A 2545-nucleotide genomic window follows, 5' to 3' on the forward strand; every position below is an offset into this window, starting at 1 on the left:
GTGTGTGTGGCCCATTTGTGGCAAAAATAAACAAATAAGAAACATTTTTTTCAGTTCATTTCTATTTTTCTTATGTTCAGGATTGTTCAATTTAGTACATCAAAACTTTTGGGGGGAAATTCCTTAGAGATTTGTAGCCTAAAAAAATATAAATTGACACAAAATTTAGAAAACATGGGGGGAGGGGCTTTTTGATCAAAATAAAAATATAAGCCTCAATTTTTCCAGTTCAATTTTCATATCATTACGTTCATAAATGTTCAAACTAGTTTCCCAGTGGAAAAAGTTTTCAAAAAGACCAAATTCAAGTACCTAAAAAAATTCTTTTTGGTCTGGTCATATACGACCAGAAACAGAACTTTCAACTGAAGATAAAATGATTACCAAATTGACAAAAATAAAAAAACCTTCTCTTTATTGAGAAATGAAATCTGTGAAGAATGAGATTTAAATTCTGTCAAGCATGATTTGTAAATAGTATTCTTTTTGACACACTGAATTTTTTATGAAAAATGTACAAAATCTGTATGAGATTATTTATTCTGCAATATGATTCATAAATATTAAGCTCAGTGCTTCTATTAAGGTTGCTGATTAGTTTTAGGTCTTTGTTTACATATCAGAGCAAAAACTACATAATGCAAAGAATAATCAAAATAAAAATGGAAAATAATATTTCTTTCTCAGCTTAAATATTGAGGAAAAATCAATTTTTGTTGAAAATGAAGTTTGGTGGGTGAAATGTGGACTCAGAATAAGACTGCAGTGAATGGATTCATTCTTCTAGGCTTTACCAGTTATCCCATATTGCAATCGTTCCTTTTTATGATATTTTTCACTATGTCTCTTATCACTGTTCTTGGAAACAGCCTCATCATCTTCTTAGTCTGGATCAACTCCCGTCTCCACACAGCAATGTATTTTTTCATTGGTAACTTATCTTTGCTGGATATATTCTTCACACTGATCACTACCCCTCAAATGCTAGCCCACATGGCTTCTGAAACTAAGATGATATCTTACAACAGATGCATGGCCCAAATGAACTTAACCCTCTCCTGTGGAATAACGGAATGCTTCATCTTAGCTCTTATGGCATATGACCGTTATGTAGCCATTGGCTGGCCACTGCGATATCCCATCATTATGAGAATGCAAATGTGCGTACAGATGTCTGGTATATGCTGGTTTGGAGGCTTTTTCAATGCTGCAGCACTAACAGTTTGCACAGTAAATTTTCCCTACTGTGGACCTTATGAAATCAACCATTTCTTTTGTGAAGCACCAGCTGTACTTCAACTAGCTTGCCTGGACACCTATATGATAAAGATCTTCATCTTTGCTTTGAGTGTGATTGTCCTCATGCTGCCTTTTGGCTTTATAGTGCTATCCTATCTCCAAATTGCCAGGGTGATCATCAATATGAATTCAACCGAGGGGCGACAACGGGCTTTCTCTACTTGTGCCACACATCTTATCATTGTTGTGTTATTCTACAGCACCATTTCCTTCACATACTTGCAGCCCCAGTCTGACCTCTATGCAGATCAAAAAAAGAAAGCTGCAGTTTTCTATTCTTTGGTCACTCCTATGTTGAACCCTGTCATCTACAGCCTAAAGAACAAAGATGTTAAAGAGGCCTTAGTTAAAGTATTGAGAATTAAAATGTATTAAATGCACACTTAATTTATATATTTGTGAAATAAATCCTTTTCTGACTCTCTGCTCTTTTGAAAGAATTCTTTTAAATGACTGATCTGTACATCATTCTAGAATTATGTAAGAAATGTACACAATCTGGAGAAGCACATACTGTATTGTTAATTTCCTGAAGCTCTATAGGACTATTGAACTGACATACCTGATACAAAAGTGCTTGCCTTCTAAATTAGTGTACAGGTAGTCCCCAAGTTATTAATGTAATGGAGTCTGCCCACTCCATTTTTAAGCTGAAGATTTGTGGGAGTGAATCTCATATCTTAAATGGATCACTACCTCCCTTTCACCAACATATCTGCTTATTGAATGTGTGTGCATATGAGGTATTTTGGGATGTGGAAGACCATGGGGAGGGGCTACTGAGGGAAGAGGCCATCTGCAAGACTTCCCTGACTCTCTGAAATACCTGATGCTCCCCACAATTGCTTCCCCCTCAAACTGCCATACCAGGTTACTTATCTTGGTTACTAAGCTAGATCTTGGTTTCTAGCCAAAAATAGAGCTTTGGAGGGGCAAATCTGGTTTTACAAGTTTGCATTTGGCCCTCCATAGGCTTTCTCCAAGCCTGTTTCAGGCTGAAATGGATCCTCCAGCTGAAGACTCCTCAAGTCTGTTGCCAACTGAAATGCAACCTCCAGGAGCTGGATTTGCCTGAAAAAGGCTCCATTTCAGCCAACAACAGGACTGCGAAGACTGGCAGAGAACAAAGCCTCAGAGGGTTGCATCTGTCAGAGGGAGGGGAGTGTATGACATAAGGGGAAAAACAGGTGAATAATTAAAGCATAAAATGTATGAATTAAGACATTGGTTTATGCATTATCAAATA

The 2545-nt window shown here is 36.9% G+C and overlaps 1 protein-coding gene across 1 annotated transcript; it reads left to right on the top strand.

Moving 5' to 3' along the window:
• Window positions 1–840: 840 nt before the first annotated feature.
• Window positions 841–1674, top strand: LOC139155425 (olfactory receptor 10A3-like). The gene has a single exon (XM_070730555.1). It carries the CDS (start codon window positions 841–843, stop codon window positions 1672–1674), a length of 834 nt encoding a protein of 277 aa, XP_070586656.1.
• Window positions 1675–2545: the final 871 nt, after the last annotated feature.

Source organism: Erythrolamprus reginae, unplaced genomic scaffold (genome assembly GCF_031021105.1).
Source record: "Erythrolamprus reginae isolate rEryReg1 unplaced genomic scaffold, rEryReg1.hap1 H_18, whole genome shotgun sequence".
NCBI classification, from domain to species: domain Eukaryota; kingdom Metazoa; phylum Chordata; class Lepidosauria; order Squamata; family Dipsadidae; genus Erythrolamprus; species Erythrolamprus reginae.